The sequence below is a fragment of the Ascochyta rabiei genome, chromosome 9, assembly GCF_004011695.2.
Source record: "Ascochyta rabiei chromosome 9, complete sequence".
NCBI classification, from domain to species: Eukaryota; Fungi; Ascomycota; class Dothideomycetes; order Pleosporales; family Didymellaceae; genus Ascochyta; species Ascochyta rabiei.
Window position 1 is genome coordinate 1,831,584 of NC_082413.1, and position 19,668 is coordinate 1,851,251.

Here is a 19,668-nt window from a genome sequence, read left to right on the forward strand (position 1 = left end):
TTTGTAAGTTGAGGGCAGTAAACTATTGGCCATTTGCAGCGTTATCTCTCTCTTGTGATTAGTTCTAATGTCGCTGCTGTCAGGTCACTACAGCCGATAGAGTCTCAAGTCACCGTCAGTGAAAAGTGATTTGAGTTCCATACCATTTCCTACAGTTCAAAAGGCCATTGAACAGAACAAAAACTTGTAAGCTGTGACTAGAGTGTAGCGCACCTGAAAGGCTCTTTAGAAATCTCCGCGTGGTCCAAGCGGGTTTGATAGAAGTCAATTCACCAACGCTAGATCCGATATACCTACAGATGTGAACTCTCATGGAACCCAGTGAAGCCATCGTTATGCAATACTCAAGGCAAGCTCTCAAGTTTATAAACAAAGTAGAGAAAAAAATTGCGGGTGGATCTCGTGGATCGTCACAAGAATACAATAGCCTGGCTTTGGCGTGTCCCAGGTAGTTATCATGTCATCAACGCAAATTTTCCGTACTGTTGGTGAGTACGTTCGTGGTGTTGATGTGCGAATCAAAGGTTCCCGTATTTCGGCGATTTTGCCGTTGACGTCACGCACAGACGATCGGTTCGGCTATACAACCGGCCCCTCTACCAACAACAACAGCAAAACGGAACATTTCCATGTCGTGCATCGTGGTATCATTCTTCCGACGCGGGGTAGAGTTTCGCTAGACACGGTCCGTTAGTACCAGCATGGGCTTATCTCCGTCATACCCTGGTATTTCCCCAGACACAACAGTCGTCACCTTCCCCGTATGCTTGCTTTGACATGGATACGATCGTCTTAGCAACGATCCTGGCGGGTCTTGTGTGATGAAGATATGGTTCTAAAAGTCTTGAGTACCTTTTACGGTGATTTATCCGTCGTGCGCGATGTCACGTTAGAAGACCAAGAATGATGCAGCCAAGCTTACTGATGGTATAAGTCATGATTCTCCTGTGATCACAGCAATTGTCTCGAGAGATAGCAGCAACTTTGATCATGGCGGCCTCACTTCTTCTGACTGTAGCATTGGTTGCACCAACCCTGGCAAAGACCGTCCGCTCACCAACGCCACCTATGGGGTGGAACTCGTATAACAGTTACAACTGCTTTCCATCTGAAGACAAGATCAAACACAGTACCGACGGCCTGATTGCTCTAGGCCTCGACAAACTCGGCTACAACTTTATCACTGTCGACTGTGGCTGGCCGTCAAGAGATCGAACGTCGGATGGCAAGCTGCAATGGAACGAGACGCTGTTTCCCTCCGGCGGTAAGGCATTGGGTGACTACATTCACGATCTTGGTCTGGATTTTGGACTGTACTCGGGTGCAGGGTACCTGCAGTGTGGAAGCACGGATCTTCCTGCGAGTCTTGGTTACGAGCAGCTCGACGCTGAGAGCTTTGCTGAGTGGGGCGGCGATAGTCTGAAGTATGCAAGTGTCTAAGACTTGCACTCCAGCATCAGATACTGACACAGCTCAAGGTACGACAACTGCTATTCCACATCCAACACCACTATGGTTGATTCTTCCTCGGCCGAATCACAGTCGCCCGCACGCTTCCAGCACATGGCCGCCGAGCTCGATGCAGTAGACCGTGACATCCATTACTATGTATGCCAATGGGGTATTGGCGTCGACACTGGCGAGTGGGCCTCGAAGATTGGTAACTCATGGAGGATCAGCAACGATATTTACAACGCATGGCGCAGTATCTGGCGTATCACTAACCAAGTTGTTCCTTACTACAGGCACACAACGGTTGGCGCATTCGCTGACATGGACATGCTCATGTAAGCTTAATTGACTCCAAGCGTAACGTGCTGGCTGACAGTAATAGCGTCGGCCTAAACGCACTTTCTGAGGAGGAGGAGCGCTTCCATTTCGGCATGTGGGCTATCAACAAATCGCCCTTGATCATTGGTGCTGCAGTCGACCCAGAAAAACTCAATCAGCACTCGCTGGATATCATGTCGAATAAAGAAGTCATCGCTATTAACCAGGATCCGCTGGCCAAGCAGACTCAGCTCGTTCGTCGCTATACCGTGGAAGAGTACGATATATGGCTTGGAGAGCTTTCCGGCTCACGTCAAATCGTGGGTGTTGCGAACTGGAGGAACAGCTCCCAAAGCATTGAGATCGATATTGCATCACTCGGCATCGAAAGCGCGCAGGCTCGAGACGTATGGGCTGCAAAGGATCTCGGTCGCGTTGAAGGAGTGCAGAAGCTAGACCTCGCTGGTCACGAACTCCGTCTCTGGATCCTCTCCAACACAACCACAGCTGCACCTCTCAAGCCTACCGGCTACCACTCTGCCTCGAATGCTACACTCTCTGGATCAGCGAAGCTGGTTTCATGCTCATCTGGAGCTTGCCAACCCGCCGGTTCAAAGGTCGGCAATATTGCCTTGGGATCCAGCGCCACATTTACATCCGTATCTGCCTCATCATCAGGCAAGAAGACAATCGGGATCGACTTTGTCAACTACGACTACGCTTTCACAACAGCGTGGGAGTGGGGTGATAATGCAAGGAACGCAACGCTTGCGGTCAATGGAGGTGCACCGAAGCGATGGGCATTTCCTCTGTCTGGTGGCAACTGGGAGGAGAGTGGACGCTTGATCATTGAAGTTGATGGCTTTGTCGAAGGTGCGAATAACACTGTTGTGTTTAGCGGGTTTGGCGATGCTACTGCATGGGCACCAGATCTTGTTGGGTTTGAGGTCCTGGAGTAGACCGTAGTAGCATCCCTGCTCCACAGATAACGTATGCACTCAGTTTCACCTCCTTCTTTGGCGCTGACTTATTCGCGTTTGTCATCTTTGTTTGCGATGTGATGTCATGCGCAACATTCAGCAATCGCTGCTCCTGCAATATATGAGCGCAGACATCACGTTCACCTTCTTCTAGTCTCGATCACGTGACACAACGGTGAGATAGGTGCTGAAAGTCCACGCATCTACTGACATACAATATGTCCAGTAGCTTCATCTCAAATTCTGCACCCGATACGACTTCCATTGCACTTTCAGCAAGAATGGGTCTTTACAACATATTGGCATTAAAGCACGTTTACAAATCTGCCTCAGTGTGGACTGTTTTCGTAACGAAGCTTCCTACGTGCCACGTCAGAATTTGGACGATGCTTTCACCTCGACACCGCCAACCCCAGCTGACCACTCTTCACGGTGAAGATGGCTCTTATTATTAGATCCTGGTCACTTCGAGCACAGCACAGTTCATCTCACTGCCACTATAGTTTACTTCCCTTGCCCCACTGCCCAACACAAACACCCATTCTCCATTCGGATTGCTACACTCACGCGTGCGCATCATCCCTTGACTGCGCTCCTCCCTCACATCGCTCTTATACTGTTTCGTAACACGCAATATTGTACAGCTTCTTGTACAAGATCGCACTATACCGGCGCCATGGCAGCCAACAACGAATGCGATATCGCGCCGCAAAACACCGTAACCAGTCACGCATCGATTTCGAGCGCTCAAGCTATTGGTAGCTCACCAATAGATCCCCTACAAGTCAAACACGAGTACCGATCGCCTTCAACGAGTATCGACTTTCCACTTCCTCCTGCGCCTGCTTCGAGTCTCCAGTCGATCTCTCATAAGAATACCGGTGGTTGCAAGCGAGATGATTCCATTACACCAGTTGGTGGGTTCGCAACTTTTGCATTGTACCATCGTACTCACAAAGTCCAGACTCTGAGGATGCTTCATCGACTTCTCTCTCGCCGTGCTTGAGATCGCTTCTGACGTCTCGTCATATTGCAAAGGCCGCTTCTTCACCTGAACGCCTTGTCGCTCCTGTCAATTTAACTGTTCCAGATTCAGGTGCTGGTGATGCCCGCTCATCAAGTGCCAGCTCGCCCAGCCTTGTTCTCAAGCTGAAACTTCGTGGCATACAGGCTGTCCTCCAGGAGCCACTCCACTCCACCGACAAATACACTTCGCAATTATACGGCTCTCCAGACGGGAAGCGCACCTCATCTGAAGCAGAATTTGAAGATGACTTCGACACCGACTCTGAAATCGACATCATGTCACTCAAGAACAAGGTCATCAAGCCGACGGTGAGGAGAAAGGGCACGCGCATCAGCTCACAAAGGAGCGCGAAGGCGAAGAAACATCGCGATGGCAGCGGCAGCGATTTCAAGGACGAAGATGCCATGTTTGACGCAGGAGATGAAGACAGCTCTCCCATCTCACCTGACAGCAAGCTCATCCTGTCAACCAACATGCTCAAGCGCTCTGAGCGTATCATGGATCCTGCCAACCCAGAGCATGCCAAGCTCATCGCCGCTGCAACCAAGGCTGGTTCTGAGTACTACGACAGCGACATGGAGGATCTGCCTGGTGACGTGAAAGAGACAAACAAGCCGCACCTCTTTCGCAATGTGAAGTGGGGCTTTCTCGCAACAGACTACTCCCAAGATGCTGTCTTCACCACGGAACCTGAGTTGTACGTCCTTGGTCTCTTTCCTTTGCCTTGCCGTACCTACGCATACATTAACACCGATCAGCACACAGTTCGTACCTGGCCGCTTCGAGCGCCTGCCTGACGGCACCGCTTCTGACCAGAAGTCCAAACTCATCATCAAGCTTACAGATAAGCAATACCGCCAGCGCATCTTTCTCAATCCGCCGCCGCGCGACTGGAACAACCAAGAAGCCATCACTGCACTCAACAAGCGCACTGTTCAGCAGATCCGGCGCAACACGTCGATTCGCTTCCGCGAGGTCGTTGAGCCGTACGTCATGGAGGAGCGCGAGTGGATCTTGGCGCACTTGACCGAGGGAAAACCTTCCAACGGATGGAAGACGTTTGTCCATGACTTCAACCGGAAATTCGAGGGTCGGAGGCTGGAGGAGGGCGGCGTGGCGAGGCCAGAGAGGAGCCACAGCAGCCTCACAAAGGAAGTTGAGCGCTTTGGCAAGATGTACAGCAAAGGTATTGTACCAAAGAATACATCGCAGGGTATGGAAAAGACGAAGGAAAAGACGAAGGGAAAGAAGACAGAGTAGGGATCTTGGGTCTGCGGCGCTCTCGTGTACATGTTGATGATCTGGATACCGCGAGATGTCTTGGAATTTGCAAGCAGCTAGACTGCCTTACCAAGCACGAAGATGCGTCCACGAGATGTTGCGTGCAGTTAGTAGAATACGATTACTGTTTCCTTGATTTGCCATTCAGCCACTGTCAACTAGTTAATGGACGTTGTTGAGATCGAGGCGTTAAGCAGTGGCTAGACGACGTTATTTTGAAGAGCTGCTCGCTGTTTCTGGATCGTCCTGGAGACCTCAACTCGCTCACGTGACCATGGAAGGGAGACGTGGGTGCAAGCATCCAAGAGAGCGTCAATGCAAACCATTTGTGAGGCTACCATCAGCTCTGCTAGCTGTCACATTCTTCGTGCAGCTAGCTTCCCAGCTCAGGCGGAACAGAAGGGCTGACGAGGAAGTTGGGTCCAAAGGACTTATTGCTGGCAGCTGGGGGTAAGACTTTTGTGTCGTCAATTTTGAGCACCACCATTTCCTTATCGAGGAAGACCCGCAGCTCACCGGAAGAGGCTAACGCTTACGTCACCGGCAAACCTTCCGTTTGGGTACCGGGAAAAGTCGAAGCAGCAGCTCAACGAGAGATCATAGCACAGCACAGCCCTGCCCTGCAATTTGCAGCGCATCCAATCGAGGCACTTTGCAGCGATAACACTGTTTTGTGCAGCATTGTCCACTCCGAGAATCGATCGCCGTTTGTCAATCGCCAACGTCTGCCCACAGCGCAGTGACTCCAACCCCACCAGTCCTGAGGACCAGCACGAGACAACAGTACTAGCATCGAGATGCCTCCAAGGATCCATATCATTCGACATGCACAAGGCGAGCACAACGCAACTGTAGGTTCCCTGCTCAAGCATCCCGCACATTGGACATCTCACACCATTGCAGCGCAACTACTCTATCCGCGATGCGCTTCTAACCCCAAAAGGGAAAGGGCAATGCAGCACTCTGCAGGCCGCCTTCAAGTACCACAACGACATCGACATTGTCTTCTCATCACCTCTGCGGCGCACTATCCAGACCGCATCATTGTGTCTGGGCCCTGCGTTAGCGCGAAAGGAAGTGCCTTTTGTGCTCTTGCCGTCATTGCAAGAAGTCAGCAACGTTGGCTGTGATGTCGGTCTCGCAGACACTGCAGAGGACGTGAAGCGCATAGTACCAACTCTTTTTGCCGAGGGCGAGCTGCCGTTTGACTACAACAAGATCGATGCTTCACACGTGACTGAGGGGTGGAACAGTAAAGTGAGTACAAGTTGTGAAGCTGCGGCGGTCAGGGACAGCTGACTAAGACTGGCACAGAAAGGATACTGGGCATATGAGCGAGATGCGATATCGAAACGAGCAGCAGACTTGAGGAGCTTCTTGATGCAGCGATCAGAAAAGCAGGTACGCAGATGCCCTTTTTCTCATCGTCTAGCCTGCTGACAACGAAGATTGCACTGGTTACGCATGGTGCATTTGCTCACTTCCTAACCGAAGACTGGGATGTCGCCGACCCAATGACAGGCACAGCATGGCTGAATTGTACGTCGACAAACCAAGTACATAGTAGACACGAACTAACTAGTTTAGGTGAACATCGTATATTCGACTTCACATCTGATTCCAACGCTGCAGATGCCCATCTCGAAGAGACCGATGTAAGCAAATCGTCGAGAGGATTCGAAGAGCGAGAGATGGACCCACATGTGTTTGAAGAGTTGAAGGCCGTCTCGTCCAACGAAAGCCAGAGCTGAGAGTATACTTGGAGAGCACTTTTCGTCGTCGCCAACGAGTCCGCCAGTACGTGTCGTGGTCAACAGGATAGTAATGCAAGCCAATCATCATTATCATCATCATCATCATCATCATCATCATCATCATCATCATCATCATCATCATCATCATCATCATCATCATCATCATCGCCAAATCAAATCGTCACCAGGAGTGAAATTTTCAGAGGCCGAGTCTGGCTGTTCAGCACCGTCTCAACTGCTCGAGGGGTACGGGACGGAGGGACTGCTGTGCCTAGAAGCGCTTACCCCGCGGTACCATTGAAGTCGGCATCAGCATCCTACTCCATCGTACTGTGGATGGTGAGGCGTCCCCAAGCATCGTGAGTCTACCCCACTCGTGTCCAGACTTCAAATCGCGCACAACGCCACCACGGAGCTCCCATCCACACCTAGAGGAGCCGGTTTCGAAGCTTACGTTCCGACGGTCCACGCCGTATCCAGGAACGTGTAAAGGGCCCCATGGTTTGCCTGGGGTACTGAAGGGCGCGCGACACCCGCGCTCTCAAGCTCATTCACGCTCGTCGCCATTGGATCCTCTCTGCGGAGAGTGAAATTCGGACTGGGGCCTCCATGCACTCCAGGATGCGCACGGGGTGCAGATAAGCGGAGGAGCGTCAAGGGCGCGGTTAGCCCATTCTATTACCATTTTGCGCAGCTGTGGGATGAGTGGCATGTTTTCATTACCCTTCCAGAACCGGCAGATGGCTCGAGCATCACGAAGACCATGTCAGAAGCTACTGCTTGCGGCCTAGGCGTCGGCAGCCGTCGGCCTGTGCCTGCAGGTAATGCGCCGGCGGCTGCTCGGCTGAGATGGTTAAGCCGCGCGACCCCGGCCAGTGGCGCGAATCCTGATGCTTGACTGAGCCCACTGCCGCCGAGAGTGGCAAGCTACCGCGGGTAGGGCTGCAGACGTCCGCTCTTGGTGGCGTTATGTTCCCGTCATCGTCATTGTATGTCGGTGCGCTCTGCGTGCCGCAGCGGCGCATTCAACGAATTCGGCGGAGGTTGCATCGCAGAGCGTGCGTCGTCATGTCACTGGCCTTCCGTGCGGCTCGAAACAGCGCGCCCAGGTCCTGCGAGCTGCACGTCCCTCTAGTGCAGGTGTGCGCAACGTAAAATTTTCACATTTTTACGTCAACGGCAGCACACCAAGTGGAGCGCCTCATCCATGGCTGCTACACGGCCACACGACGCACGCTGGGAAGCCTGAGACGCCCACGCCAGCGCAACAACAAAGCGCCCTCACGATGCCGTCTGCTGCGATGCCCGAGGGCGTGTCGTCCCCAGACTATGCTGCCAGAAGGCGCCCAGACCGGTGTCCTGGAGAACGCGGAGTGGAGGGTGGGTGAATCGAGATGCTCCCACATCGATGGAGCGCTCTCAAAAGTTTCTGAACGTGGGCGTTCTGCACGCTTCAGCCTCTCTCCTTGGCAGAGGCTTATCGACTCTAACTGCACAGGTGGGCCGAGTGCTGTCGCTGTGAATGGCCGCTTGGACATGCCCGTTGCCAGCGTCCAGCCCCGAGAATTCACCCCGACTCGAGCTGCTCACTGCCGCGCCCGGTCAATTTCGGTCTCAGCGTCTTGGGACGCGGAGTGGAGTCGCTGATAGCCATCATTCTATTACACATCTGGGGAAGTGCCAGATAAGCTCAGAGGGTACAAAATGGAATTCGGCGCCTCCAAGGCACGAGACCTGCATTGCGGCCCTTCGATTGCTAGTCCGACTTCTCCTCCCCCCTTCGACCGCTAACCACGGTTTGCCGCTATCGCCAATCCGCTTATCCGCCATCCGTCCCAAGGTTTCGCTGCGACCTGCACTGCGACTTCCGCTTTGAGCATCGCCCCAACGTTCAATCGTTCAATCGCTTCACTCCTCGCTTAAACTGAACTCCAAAACGAGGCCATACCCGCGCCTTCTAGACAGCATCGAACTCTCTTCCCCATCATCTATTCCTTTCAACATGCAGGAAGTCCAGAGGTCCTACCCGGAGCGTGGCTACGCAGCAGCGCCCCCCAACTACCGCACTGAGGGCGACGATATCTCGTCCGAGGGCAAGAAGAGCGACCCCGAGCTCAACATGCCGCTCGACAAGACCGCTACCGTCCAGGAGGGCTCCGAGAAGTTCAACCGCCTGGGGTGGAAGCGCCTCACCATTTGCTTGATTGTCGAGGCCATTGCCCTTGGTTCTCTCAGTATTCCCAGCGCGTTCGCGAAGCTGGGCATGGTTGCTGGTGTCATCATGTGCGTGGGACTGGGTCTGGTGGCCATCTATACATCATACGTCGTCGGTCAGGTCAAGATGCGCCACCCGCACGTCAATCACTACTCGGACGCTGTGCAGCTCATCTGGGGCCGCTTCGGTTACGAGCTTGTCGGTGTCATGTTCGCGCTATTCCTGATCTTGTTGGTCGGATCCCACGCTTTGACCGGGACCATTGCTTTTATCAACATCATCGACAACTACCAAATCTGCGCGCTGGTCTGGAGTGTCATCTCCCTGATCATCCTGTTGCTGCTCGCTCTGCCTCCCACTTTTGCAGAGTTTGCCATATTGGGATACATCGATTTCGTCAGTATCATCGTCGCAATCATGATCACCATCATCGCAACGGGTATCCAGGCGCACAATGCACCCGGCGGCCTGAGTGCTGTTCCTTGGTCCGCATGGCCTCCAGAGGGTACCACTTTCTACGAGGCTTTTTTGGCGACCACCAACATTGTCTTCGCCTACTCGTTCGCCGTCTGCCAGTTCTCTTTCATGTCTGAGATGCACACGCCCTCCGACTACGTCAAGTCCGTCTGGGCACTTGGTCTGATCGAAATCTTCATCTACACCCTGACCGGCGCGCTTATCTATGCCTTCGTTGGTGTCGACGTCAAGTCCCCCGCTCTGCTCTCTGCAGGTGACACCGTCTCCCGCATCGCCTTCGGTATCGCTCTGCCTGTCATCTTCATTTCCGGATCTATCAACGGCACTGTCGTCGGCCGATACATTATGGACCGCGCGTTCCCCAACTCGCCTATCCGCTTCGTCAAGGGCGCTCGCGGCTGGGCCGTCTGGGTGTGTTTGATCACCATCATCACAATCATTGGCTGGATTATCGCCGAGGCCATCCCCTTCTTCAACGCCCTCCTCGGACTCATCTCCTCCCTCTTCATTTCCGGATTCACATTCTACTTCCCTGCACTCTTTTGGTTCCAGCTCGTTAAGGAGGGCAGCTGGAAATCGAGCATCAAGAACATTATGCTTAGCATTTTGAACGCAGTCATCCTCATCATCGGCGTCGTCATCCTGGGCGCAGGTACTTACGCGTCTGTTGAAGACATTATGCACCAGTACAACGGCGGCGCGGTGCGCAGCCCCTTTACGTGCTCGGCTGCGTCGTACGCTTAGACTATGGCATTCAAGGCATTTAGCACGGCGTTTGTTTAGACAAGAGTTGTTTTCCACTTATCACTCGGTCGGTGCATCTGGGTATACATTGCATGAGCGGCGAGATACCAGCTCTGTCCTTAATATTTCACGACTATACGAAATGTATATCTTCATTCATATCCTGTGATTCTTGCATCCGCATCGTGAACCCCACTCCACATCAGATCCGCATCCCACAAGGGGCGCAATCACAGTCGCCTTTGCCCTTGCGATCTTCATTTTGCAGACGGGCCCATCCCAACCAACGATCCATTGTCGTCCATCAACTCCACTTCCGTCGGGTCTCGACGTGCGTGCCAAGGAGCCAATCCTTGGTTTGGCTACCACACGGGCGTGATAGGGAGTAGCGGTCCTGACCAGTGAACAATCTGGAACATGAGTCACCAGGCCGACCCTGGACCTCATCCTGCGGCGACCCGAAACCAGTGATTCTCAGCATGCACCGCAGTGAACTCGCGTCCCTGGTTGAGCGAGACTCTCTGGGTCTGCGAAGACTTGTGGTCAACGAACACCCGCTGCGTGGTCTGGATGGGATCGCATCACTCATACAAGAGAGCTAGTATCTCTCAGACACAGCAACCGAGCTGTTGGGTTCTGTGGATACAGAGACGGTGTACTCTGCACAAGCGCGTGGCGTTTCCCCTCGTAAACGTGAGCAGCTCGCACGACTCGATGCATTTGACGTGTTGACGCCGAGCACAGTGGCTTTCCGAGCATGAGGAATCGGGGCTGGTGTTATTGTTCGCAGCAACTCGCATTGCAGGGCTCGTCGACACGTACATCAGCACGAAACCGAGCTAGCTGTGCCTCCACCGCTGAGATCCCGAGTTTTACCATTCTTGTCTCTGCGTTAGTTGCTTTGTTGACAAACGCAGACAAGCACGAGCTCTTTGCTGCATGCGCCGCTTGCGATGCGGTCGGTGCTGGTCGTCTTCGTTTGGTCTGTGACTCAAGAACTTAGCGCGGGTGTCAGGAAAGTCGATGGCTGTGTAGCCTGAGTGCTTGGAGAGCTGATCTGTCTTATAAAGTAGCTTGACGTGCAAGCTGGACACGATTTAATAAATATCATGAACTGAGTCTATTATCAGATTTTTGGGGGGCGGCAGCCTACCAGCTTGACTGCGTGGCAGCAGTCTTGCGATAGTGCTCCAGGTGACATGAACTTCAGCAGTCACTGTTTTGCAGAAGCTTAGAATTCTCCGTGAGCGGTTGGAATTTTTGGTTACAGTGAAGCATGTCCTCTCTTCAGGGCTCCAAGGTACATCATCTATGGCTAGGCCGCATGCCATTTGGCCTTAGGAAGCGATAGACTATAGGCTAGCCATACGCAGCAGAAACACGTTTAAAACATATCTAGAACTCATGTGTTGATATTTTTAATGTGTTTTAAATAGTCATCCCGTACTCCACAAGCTAGCTAATTACCTAAGCAAGCTGATTACTTTTACTAAGACCACATTAAACCTCACTCTACCTACAATGCCTTAACGCAATAACAAGAAAACGCTCCTAGATAAAGCAGATATACAGATTACACTCTAGGCTATCTAACAAGACATAACACTCTTCTTGTAACGCGCTGCAGTAATCTTTAACGTGCCTTAAAGTACTCTTAGACTTATATGTTTATAAACATAGGCGTAGCAGAGGGGGTACTATAACAGGCTAGGCCCTAGAACTACTGCCTTAGCGCATGAACGGCCTTAGGCGCTCTAGCTAACTAATCTCTAGTCCTGTAGGTCCTTAGCAGAACTCTAGTAATATCTGTCTCTACTACAGACTCTTTTAGGCCTCTAGACTAGAGCCTGCCCTACTGCTACAGAGGCTACTGTAACGCACCAGTCCTTCCAAAGGTTCCTGTCCAGACCCATATCCGACTCATCTCCGACTTAGTGTCTTTACATCCCGTTTCTATCCCACATCCTGGTCAGCACTCCAATTCTTCCTGGTACTTATAGGTATAAAGGTACGAGGTACAACAGGTCTAGATAGTTAGTTTTTAAGTATCCTTTCGTACAAGACCTATAGGAATAGAACAATTCTCTGTGTAACTATCCCAGTGCTCCCATACACCTCGTAGCGGATACCCACGCCTATCAGAGACTTCTATCATCCTGCGTCGTTACAGCTACTAGAAGACTGTCCTACTGTTATGGAGGTTATCAGAGGACTACTAACCCTATAAATAGAACTTAAAGGGTTCTACTATACACATATAAATATACATGTTCCTACGTATATAGAGAGGTATTAAATTTATTGAAGTTTTAAACTTGCACACAGCCCTTAGCAGCAAGCTCCTAACAGTAGCTAAAAGAGAAAGGCTTGGTTAAATTACAAAGTACCTCTAGCTTGCTAGTGTATGTTAGGACACGGCTCTGCCTACTGTGCTTAGTATGCTAAGAGGGTATTAATGCTTACTTAGAAGGTGAGACTTTTGGCTAGAACAGTACTTATCGCCAACAATAGGCTAGAGGTAGACGTTGTGCCACGTGCCGCGCCTCTCGGACAGCCATGCCCAACAAAATGCTGTTTATTAGCATATTTCGTCAATAACGAAAACAAACCCCTAATGCAACTAAGAGCTTGGTCGACTTGAGGCAGTAGAACAGAGCACCTTTCTTTTCAAGAGGAGCGTCTAGCGACATTGTGGCGTTGAGTTGTAAATTGGTGAAGTAGAGTGCAATATAGTGGGGGTGCGCGTCACGCGCCCATCTGTGACATTTCACTCAAAATGAAAATATAGACTAGGACTTCATCTCCATATCAGCGCCAGCACCAAGCAAAAGTCTAATCGTATCTAAATCCTCGCGTTCAATAGCGATGTGTAGAGCTGTAAGGCCCAATGCGTTGGTCTCGTTAACATTGATACCATTCCTCAACGCGAACAACACTGATGCCGAATTTCCTGATTGCACGGCAAGATGTAGTAGATTGTTCCCATTCCTATCGACGACGTGGAGGTTTGCGCCGTTCTCGGTGAGAAGCTTTGCAATGCTGTTTTGACCTCGGAGGACAGCCTTCTGCAGAGCGTTGAGAGGTGGAGACTCAGACGACCTTGCTGGTCGGGTCGTAGAAGCATTCTGAGCGGGCAAAAGTTAACAAATGTTTTTGTCGATACACCGTGGTCGCTCACCCCGGAAAACGTGTCATTTTCAACATTTATCCAGTGTGCTAGACTGTTCATTTCATGGCTATTCCGAGTGAACATCGCACCCTCTTGCATGGAAGGCATAAGGGACAGCGCTTCGAAATCATCGGCGTTGATGGCTGACTCTGAGGAAAGGGGAGTTTCTATTGTATCGTCCCAGAAACTGCCCAGCGATGTCGGAGCTGGTGTAGCCGTCGTCGTGCTTCCGTTTGAGTTTGCGGACGAAGACCTACTTACGTATGAGTCTAAAGCGGCTGTCGGTGGCCTTAAGGGATGTCCTTGTGTTGATACTGGTGAGCGAGATGCAAATGACTCGTTGGTATGGTCCGACTCTCGCTGTTGGAGCTTGACATTACGTCCTGACATTGGGTCAAGTGGGAGAAAGGGCAACGAATGTTGGAAAACTTACGGTACTTCCGTTGAGCGATTCTGTTCTGCGCCCTCCTACGCTCGGCGGCATCGGTGATTTCTCTCCAGTCATTCTCGTTTCCGACTGATGTCCTGCTGTCAGATTCTCTCGGCATGTGTCGGATAGATAGATATCGTGCTGTAGATTAGAGAACCTTTGCGTTGGCTATGCGGCGTTGTGCAAATATTTGGGAACGGCAAACATTTTTAAGGGCTCTTCGCCGCACATGTTACAGGGGGAAGTACGAAGGTAACTGAGCTAACAAGGTAATCGTCGCCGATCCTGTGTACTATGTACTGTGCGTGGTCATTACGGCCTCGTCGATGCTGCGACACTAACAGAAAGGCCCGGATCACGAACGCTTTGGGTGCTGTTTGTGTGGGTCGGAGGAAGATGAATTTGCTCTTCGAACCGTGATTGCGTCTAAGATGATGTTTTGCCGACAATTTCACTAGCAGTCCATCATCTGTTTTTGTCAATTATTACACTGATCCTCGTCCACCAGCATCCAGTGCGTGACTACGTCTGACCAATCAATTTTGCTAGCAGAGACTCTACTATTGTCGACAAGATTTTCCAAGTCGGTACTACTAGCCAGAGTAAGTCCGTCAGGCGATCTTTTTTCAATTGTTCTAGCATAAGATCTAGCAACCATGTCCTGCTTAGATCACAAGAGAATCGAGTTATAGATAAATTCAACTATTGAAGCCTGTAACGAATGTAGTCTACGCTACTTACGCGAATGCCTCATAAACGATTGCTTACTTCGACTCTCTCGCGACGATCTTCCAACGGTGGAAATCTTGAGTAGCAAGACAAGAGTGAACTACTGTTTACCGAGAGAACGGTGCATAACACGCGTCTACGCGTATAGAAAGGTATAGATATAACAATATGACTACATATGTTCGTGAAATGCGATGGAAACTCTTCTTCTATCTTATAACACCCTTCAACAAAATGGTTAACCAAGTGGTTCTTCGTCCAAGTTACCGAATAGAGCTGACACGGGCAGGTAAGACCGTGAGCCTCAGGACGCGTCATTTCAGGCATGTCTGCAATATGCCCAAGCAGATGTTCTACAAGGGGTGGACATGAATAGGCGAGAATACGAAAGGCACCTTAATCTCTTTTCAGAATAGAGGTTAACAATCTACTTGGTATCCGGCGAAAGTAAAGTCCCATGGACAGTGCGGTGGGTCTTGTGCAGAAACGTCTATTAATGTTTATAACAAACGCGCACAGACGCTTTTGCAGACAACAAAAGGAAAAGATGTCCGCTAATTGGTGGAAAGCCAAGAAAACCTTGGGAGTCGGACTTGCCAAGCCTCTGCTTTTCCTCCACATTGCACTGGCCATGGGACTCTACTTTTGCCGGATACCATAGTACACAGCTTTATTGGTACATACAAGGGGCGTGCCTGAACAGAGCAGAAATACGAGCTGCTTGCACTGAGCATCTAGCGATCTTTTACAAGAAGAAAACCCCGGCTGTAGCAAATTGCATTTCTGCTCCTTCAGGCACCCCCCTTGTAGCAAAGCGGGAGTGGCCGGTCGTATTCCAAGGGGGGTGCCTGAACAGAGTAGAAACAGGATTTGTCGCAGCTGGGTTCTTCTTCTTGTAAAAGATCACTAGATGCTCGGTGCAAGCGGCACGTAATTCCACTCCGTTCAGGCACCCCCCTTGTCTCGTCCGTTGATACCCAGGCCTGAACGGATTGGAATTCGGTTTGCCCCATCCGGGGTTTTTCTCTTGTAGAAGATCACCGAATACTCAGTGCTACCAGGTTCGTGTTCCAGTCCATTCAGGAACCCCTTTGTACGACGATGCGGCCCATGGACCAGTGGACCGACAACCGCACTTCCGTGCTCCACGCCGGGCCGCGCACGTCCCGCACATCCTCTTCCCGTCACCTGCACGATGTCTCTCATAAACGATCGTTCCCAGCGGTGCCGTCTGTCCACTAATGCCACCCGGCATGCAAGGAATTTCCTTTCTCTTCTTGATCTTGTTAAGACGTCTTCCGCATTGTCGTGAAACAAGTGTGAAGCTGATCTGACAAATCCCGCCATTCTCGATGCCACAGAAATGATCAATGTTCCGATCCGGCCAAGGACAAGGGCCTCACCGCTTGAGAGCGTCCGTAGTGTCGCCGATCGGCTAAGTCAAGTCGTCGAAGCTTCTTTGAAATAGGCATGCACATCCGTCTCGAAGCGTCTGGGCGGGCGATGGACGCTACTGTGGTTAGCAGGGGTGCTCGGCTGTAATATTCGGGTATTTTGAGCTCAGCTTTGTCATCTTTTATATACAAATCTTAGTACTTTGTATAACTTAGCCCGCCTACGCGTTAACTACTGCCTGGCAACAGTCATGCATAGTACCTATGATCTCCTAGAGAGTCTTAGGGGTTATTAATCCTTAAGCCTCCTTCACAATACCCCTAAGCTCATTATAGCTACGCTGCCTCCCTGCAGGTAGGTCAGGGTAGTAGTACTCTATATATTCCTTCATCCTGTTCCAGACCTCCTCAATTGGGTTAAGGTCTGGTGAGTATGGGGGCCAGTAGATAGGTGTTATGCTTCTCTCTTAGAGCTCGTTAAGGGTGTAACCTGCTGCATAACATAGGGCAGAATCCTGCATGAATTGAAGGTCTAGGTTAAGAGTAAGCCACCCGTGAATAAGAGGGACAATCCTCTGACAGTACCTCTCCTTATTAACACTCTTTAATTCCTTCTCCTAGAACAGGGAGGGACCTTTTGTATACCTAAAGAAGCAAGCCTAGAACATCTACCTACGCTTCTTAGGTACCTTATCCAGTATACAGGTAGGATTAAGCTCCTCTCCAGCCTTCCTTGTAACCCATTTTCTGCGGTGCCTTCCCCCAGTTATACAGGTCTCGTCACTCCACAGGATCCTTCAATACTACCAAGGCTCCCATGATAGATGCTGGGTTGCCCATTTAAGGCGGAGATCCTTTACATCAGCAGTAAGAGATGGCTTAGCAATAGCAACTCTGCGTGCATACCCTCTTCTTTGTAAGGCCCAGCGGATAACGTGTTCTGTCACACCCTAGGCCTTAAAAGGACTATTAGCAAGGGTGAAGTACGTCATTTGACGCGTGCGTCGTGACGATAAGACAAAAGCCTCAAGCTTGTTAACTTAAGCCTCTGTGAGGGTACGCGGGCGACCTTCTCGGCGTCTTAGAGTGACCTGCTCGCTAGCAATTGCGTAGCCAACTTGTCTCTCTGTTATCTTGAGAAGGCTGACCATAGACTGGTGGGTATGGCCAGTAAGGGCGAGAGTCTGCACCTAGAGACGCTCATCTCGCGATAGGTACCGGTGGCGGGGGAGGTGGATGGCGGGGATGCCGGCTGAGTTGATGTGGGATGAGTAGACATTCTGATGAACTGTAGGTGTGGGCAGAGACACGTCAGCACAGAAAATTAGGTAGGATTTGGTGTAATCCTGTCCGTAGAGCCATTCCGCGTAATCCGGTTTGCACCCCTGCTGTGCGGACCCACCCACACTACTTATGCCTGTAACTATAGTAGTGTGCATTGCTTGGTCCGCAGCAACGTGCATCATTCAGCCGGCGTTGACGTGAGCACCCTGTCGTCGCTCGAATCAACACACGCATGAAACGGAACTGGCGATGCTGCGCTCTCTGTGGCGAACGGAAACATGCAATTAAGATCGGCCCCCTAGTGTTCGGCCACCCCTAGTGTTCGGCCACCCAACACAACGCGTTACTCTGTTTTTGACGCTCTATACTCTCAACGCCACGCCATCAAAATGGATCCCCGTGAAGTGGCTATACAATCTGCTATCGCTGATCTCAATTCTGGTGTTTTTACAAGCCAACGGCAGGCTGCCAAGGCCTATGGCGTCCCCCGATCAACGATCCAAGAGCGCCTCAGCAGTCGCCAACCCAACGCGATAGCTCATCATCAACAGCAGCGATTGACTCCAGAACAAGAGCAATTTCTAGTAAATTGGATACTTGAAGAGGACTCACGCGCACAGCCACCCTCCCATCCACGCGTACGAGAAATGGCTACCCTTATCCTCCACATGAACGGCGACTACGAGCCACTCGGGCATAAATGGGTAACCCATTTCATCACGCGTAACCCACGCGTCGCCTCTATAGTTGGCCGAAAGATTGAGAGCGCAAGGACTACAGCAGCCAACTATGAGACTATACGCGCGTTTCTAGAGTTGTTTGAGCGTACGCGGATTGAGCTGGGTATACAATATAAGGACATATGGAACATGGATGAGACTGGGGTAGGCCTTGGGGTATGTAGCAACTCCCGTGTGGTTGCTAGCTCGTCAAAGAAGAAGGCTTACGTCAAATCCCCAGAGGATCGTGAGTGGGTGTCTATTATTGAGTCCATCTCAGCCGTTGGCAAGAAGCTTCAATGCCTAGTCATCTTCAAAGGCAAGCATCTACAATCCACGTGGTTCCCAGCACAAGGGGTACCTGATTGGCTCTATACAACGTCAGAGAATGGATGGACGTTAAATGCTATTGGATCTGAGTGGCTGAAGCGGATTTTTCTGCCTCAAACTACACCTCAACCCGGTCGCTGGCGGTTACTTATACTGGATGGCCACGGCTCTCATATCCCGATAGACTTCATGTGGCTCTGTAAGCAGAGCAAGGTCTATCTCCTATACCTCCCGCCTCACGCGTCACACGTCCTCCAGCCGCTAGATCTGGCTCCATTCTCAGTACTCAAATCTCGTTACCGTAGCGGGATCCGAGCCCTCTCAGCACTTGATGACGCAGCACCTATCAAGAAGGAGCGCTTTGTCACATCATACAATAAGGCGAGAGATGAGGGACTATCTGAGAGAGTCATACGAGCCGGGTGGAAGGCTGCTGGCCTCTGCCCATACAACCCAGACCTTGTACTGCTCTCATCTCAAGTATCAGGCCGGCCTATCACTCCTCCACCATCTACTCAAGCCTCAGATGACGTGTTTGCCACGCCTCAGAGCTCACAGGCCTTGTACAAGGCTCAGCAGCTTATTCTATCAGAATCTCATTCACGGAGCACACGCCTGATGCTTGGCAAGGCAGGCAAGGCTATTGCCAGAGCCAACACCCGCGCAGCTCGGCTAGAATTTGAAAATCAACGCCTCAAGTATCAATTAGATAGTGCTACTATTACTCACTCAAGAAAGCGAGTTCAAGTTAATCCAAATGAGCGCTATAGCAACGTTGAGGCGATTAAGGCTGCTATAGATCGGGCAGCAGCATTACAAGCTGAGCAGGCATCACGGCAAGGAGAAGACGAAGCTAAAAAGGCGGCAGCAGCAGCAGCAGCTCTTACGCTTCAGTCTATGTGTACAGAGTGGCAATTGTAATCGTTGTTGTTGAAAAATCACGACTCAAAATAGTGAAGCTTACTTGGGTGAGGTGGCCGAACACTAGGGGTGGCCGAACACTAGGGGGCCGATCTTAGCGGCGCCGAAATCTTGCTCGTGACATGGAAAGTACATCGGAGAAACTTTTGTTTGCATAGTTAGTGCTTCGATGCATGGACGGGAGATCTGAAGTCGTCAGAGCTGACGGCAGTGTGCCTAGGGCTCTGTCTGGTACTCAGGTATGTCACCTACCTTACTTGAATCACGCCATATGCCATTTAGAGACATTCAAAAGAACGTTTGGCTCTATACAGAATCAGTTGGAGCAGTAGCTGTTGTTAGTGCATTTAGGCAGAGTGTTGTCGTGATGTTCTCGATGGCAGGCGTTTCAAACCCATGTCAGACCGGAAACAAACTGCCGACTACGAAGTCGATATTCCACGG

At 51.1% G+C, this 19,668-nt stretch overlaps 7 protein-coding genes across 7 annotated transcripts, besides 25 other annotated features; 6 read left to right on the top strand and 1 right to left on the bottom strand.

Annotated features, from left to right (window-relative positions):
- Nucleotides 1–990: 990 nt before the first annotated feature.
- Nucleotides 991–2,729, top strand: EKO05_0006116 (Alpha-galactosidase; the record flags this gene model as incomplete). Its single annotated transcript, XM_038939625.1, has 3 exons — nt 991–1,424; nt 1,479–1,787; nt 1,835–2,729. 3 exons carry the CDS (start codon nt 991–993, stop codon nt 2,727–2,729), a joined length of 1,638 nt encoding a protein of 545 aa, XP_038799125.1.
- A 697-nt stretch (nt 2,730–3,426) lies between these two features.
- On the top strand, nt 3,427–5,037 carry EKO05_0006117 (uncharacterized protein; the record flags this gene model as incomplete). Its single annotated transcript, XM_038939782.1, has 3 exons — nt 3,427–3,667; nt 3,715–4,474; nt 4,536–5,037. 3 exons carry the CDS (start codon nt 3,427–3,429, stop codon nt 5,035–5,037), a joined length of 1,503 nt encoding a protein of 500 aa, XP_038799126.1.
- Nucleotides 5,038–5,855: 818 nt separating this feature from the next.
- EKO05_0006118 (uncharacterized protein) lies at nt 5,856–6,809 on the top strand (the record flags this gene model as incomplete). The annotated part of the gene is made up of 5 exons (XM_038939612.1): nt 5,856–5,909; nt 5,962–6,315; nt 6,373–6,459; nt 6,507–6,597; nt 6,646–6,809. The coding sequence occupies 5 exons, from the start codon at nt 5,856–5,858 to the stop codon at nt 6,807–6,809; spliced, it is 750 nt and encodes a 249-aa protein (XP_038799127.1).
- An 83-nt stretch (nt 6,810–6,892) lies between these two features.
- Nucleotides 6,893–6,979: a tandem repeat.
- A 1,835-nt stretch (nt 6,980–8,814) lies between these two features.
- On the top strand, nt 8,815–10,248 carry EKO05_0006119 (uncharacterized protein; the record flags this gene model as incomplete). Its single annotated transcript, XM_038945931.1, has 1 exon — nt 8,815–10,248. One exon carries the CDS (start codon nt 8,815–8,817, stop codon nt 10,246–10,248), a length of 1,434 nt encoding a protein of 477 aa, XP_038799128.1.
- Nucleotides 10,249–11,005: 757 nt separating this feature from the next.
- EKO05_0006120 (uncharacterized protein) lies at nt 11,006–11,251 on the top strand (the record flags this gene model as incomplete). Its single annotated transcript, XM_059636733.1, has 1 exon — nt 11,006–11,251. The coding sequence occupies one exon, from the start codon at nt 11,006–11,008 to the stop codon at nt 11,249–11,251; it is 246 nt and encodes an 81-aa protein (XP_059492716.1).
- Nucleotides 11,252–11,690: 439 nt separating this feature from the next.
- Nucleotides 11,691–11,916: a mobile genetic element.
- Nucleotides 11,917–12,358: 442 nt separating this feature from the next.
- Nucleotides 12,359–12,437: a dispersed repeat.
- Nucleotides 12,438–12,657: 220 nt separating this feature from the next.
- Nucleotides 12,658–12,787: a dispersed repeat.
- Nucleotides 12,788–12,900: 113 nt separating this feature from the next.
- Nucleotides 12,901–13,000: a mobile genetic element.
- A 37-nt stretch (nt 13,001–13,037) lies between these two features.
- Nucleotides 13,038–13,965, bottom strand: EKO05_0006121 (uncharacterized protein; the record flags this gene model as incomplete). The annotated part of the gene is made up of 3 exons (XM_059636734.1): nt 13,038–13,373; nt 13,427–13,800; nt 13,851–13,965. The coding sequence occupies 3 exons, from the start codon at nt 13,963–13,965 to the stop codon at nt 13,038–13,040; spliced, it is 825 nt and encodes a 274-aa protein (XP_059492717.1).
- Nucleotides 13,966–15,004: 1,039 nt separating this feature from the next.
- Nucleotides 15,005–15,237: a dispersed repeat.
- Nucleotides 15,238–16,095: 858 nt separating this feature from the next.
- Nucleotides 16,096–17,187: a mobile genetic element.
- Nucleotides 16,274–16,437: a mobile genetic element.
- Nucleotides 16,349–16,428: a mobile genetic element.
- Nucleotides 16,370–16,431: a mobile genetic element.
- A 104-nt stretch (nt 17,188–17,291) lies between the features above and the next one.
- Nucleotides 17,292–17,401: a dispersed repeat.
- A 139-nt stretch (nt 17,402–17,540) lies between these two features.
- Nucleotides 17,541–19,316: a dispersed repeat.
- On the top strand, nt 17,644–19,224 carry EKO05_0006122 (uncharacterized protein; the record flags this gene model as incomplete). Its single annotated transcript, XM_038945932.1, has 1 exon — nt 17,644–19,224. The coding sequence occupies one exon, from the start codon at nt 17,644–17,646 to the stop codon at nt 19,222–19,224; it is 1,581 nt and encodes a 526-aa protein (XP_038799130.1).
- Nucleotides 17,645–18,783: a mobile genetic element.
- Nucleotides 17,654–18,813: a mobile genetic element.
- Nucleotides 17,666–18,858: a mobile genetic element.
- Nucleotides 17,672–19,107: a mobile genetic element.
- Nucleotides 17,675–18,027: a mobile genetic element.
- Nucleotides 17,708–18,594: a mobile genetic element.
- Nucleotides 17,720–18,759: a mobile genetic element.
- Nucleotides 18,089–18,594: a mobile genetic element.
- Nucleotides 18,122–18,621: a mobile genetic element.
- Nucleotides 18,230–18,684: a mobile genetic element.
- Nucleotides 18,230–18,771: a mobile genetic element.
- Nucleotides 18,437–18,570: a mobile genetic element.
- Nucleotides 19,165–19,184: a tandem repeat.
- Nucleotides 19,317–19,668: the final 352 nt, after the last annotated feature.